The sequence below is a fragment of the Temnothorax curvispinosus genome, unplaced genomic scaffold, assembly GCF_003070985.1.
Source record: "Temnothorax curvispinosus isolate PA1 unplaced genomic scaffold, ASM307098v1 QBEX01008969.1, whole genome shotgun sequence".
NCBI lineage: Eukaryota > Metazoa > Arthropoda > Insecta > Hymenoptera > Formicidae > Temnothorax > Temnothorax curvispinosus.
In genome coordinates this window covers 1,169-2,167 of record NW_020218749.1, presented here as the reverse complement: position 1 = coordinate 2,167, position 999 = coordinate 1,169, and the positions used below count along the sequence as shown (strand labels likewise).

Genomic DNA, 999 nt, shown 5'->3' with positions numbered 1-999 from the left:
ACATTGTGCTAGGCTCAACCAGCGGCAGCGTCTACTTGTTCTCCAGAGAACCATGTTCGTTTCTTCAAATAATACCCCTATCGGTAAATAATCCTTCAGTTGCAATTACGTTAAGTTTTTATTCATAATTTTCTCAGTATATAATCAGAAATGTAGGTTTTAGTCAAATGTTGATTGAACGGATGACATATTATGACTCTACGCTGTGCGATTGGGATATTTATTAACGTTTATTAACGTTTGTCTTTTACCAGGAGGGTGTGGTCACACGTGTGGCGATATCACCTGACGAGAAGACCGTAGCCTTAGCCACCACTCGCGGTACCGTCTGTCTAGTCTCTCTAAAATCCACTCCGCAACTTATGTCGGTATCGACGGAGCACGTGTATAAACAGATCACTTGTATCTGCTGGAACAATAACAGTACCGAGATATACGTGGGAGATGCAGTCGGCAGGGTCTCCGTCATGGTGCTGTCCGTATTCACGGTAAGCTTATAACGCAATAAATTGAATACTAACAAGCTTAATGTTTACTTTGACAGTTTAACATATATAATAATTTAATATTGTGTAATAAATTAAAATTATGTGCAACATAATGTATTGTTGCAATGCATGATATGCATGATCTAATTTATATGTTAATATTATATCTATTTCGCATTTATATATCATGCATGTATGTCAACCAAGGTGTCGTGCATAATATCTTTTTTCTCTTTTTTTACGATTAGGTCAACGGAATGTTTCAAACTCCGGCATGCACGCTCATGAATCTGGATTCCAGCATCGTGCAATTGAGCTTCCTCTCGCCTCTGTTGCTGGTCTCCACGTTAACGCGTTGTTACATCTGTAACACAATGCTGGAGCAGTACAAACAGATAGGCAATAAACCGCGGAACGGGGAGTTCGGCGCGTGTTTCCACACGCGCGAGAACACCACTTCGAACACACAGAGGGAGGAGAAAAACATCAATGACGCGCGGGGCGCGTTCAA

The 999-nt window shown here is 41.0% G+C and overlaps 1 protein-coding gene across 1 annotated transcript; it reads left to right on the top strand.

Moving 5' to 3' along the window:
* Positions 1-6: 6 nt before the first annotated feature.
* On the top strand, positions 7-993 carry LOC112458526 (Hermansky-Pudlak syndrome 5 protein homolog; the record flags this gene model as incomplete). Its single annotated transcript, XM_025022215.1, has 3 exons — positions 7-83; positions 255-488; positions 737-993. Coding segments are annotated over exons 2-3 (383 nt in total), but the record flags the coding sequence as incomplete, so codon positions are not given.
* Positions 994-999: the final 6 nt, after the last annotated feature.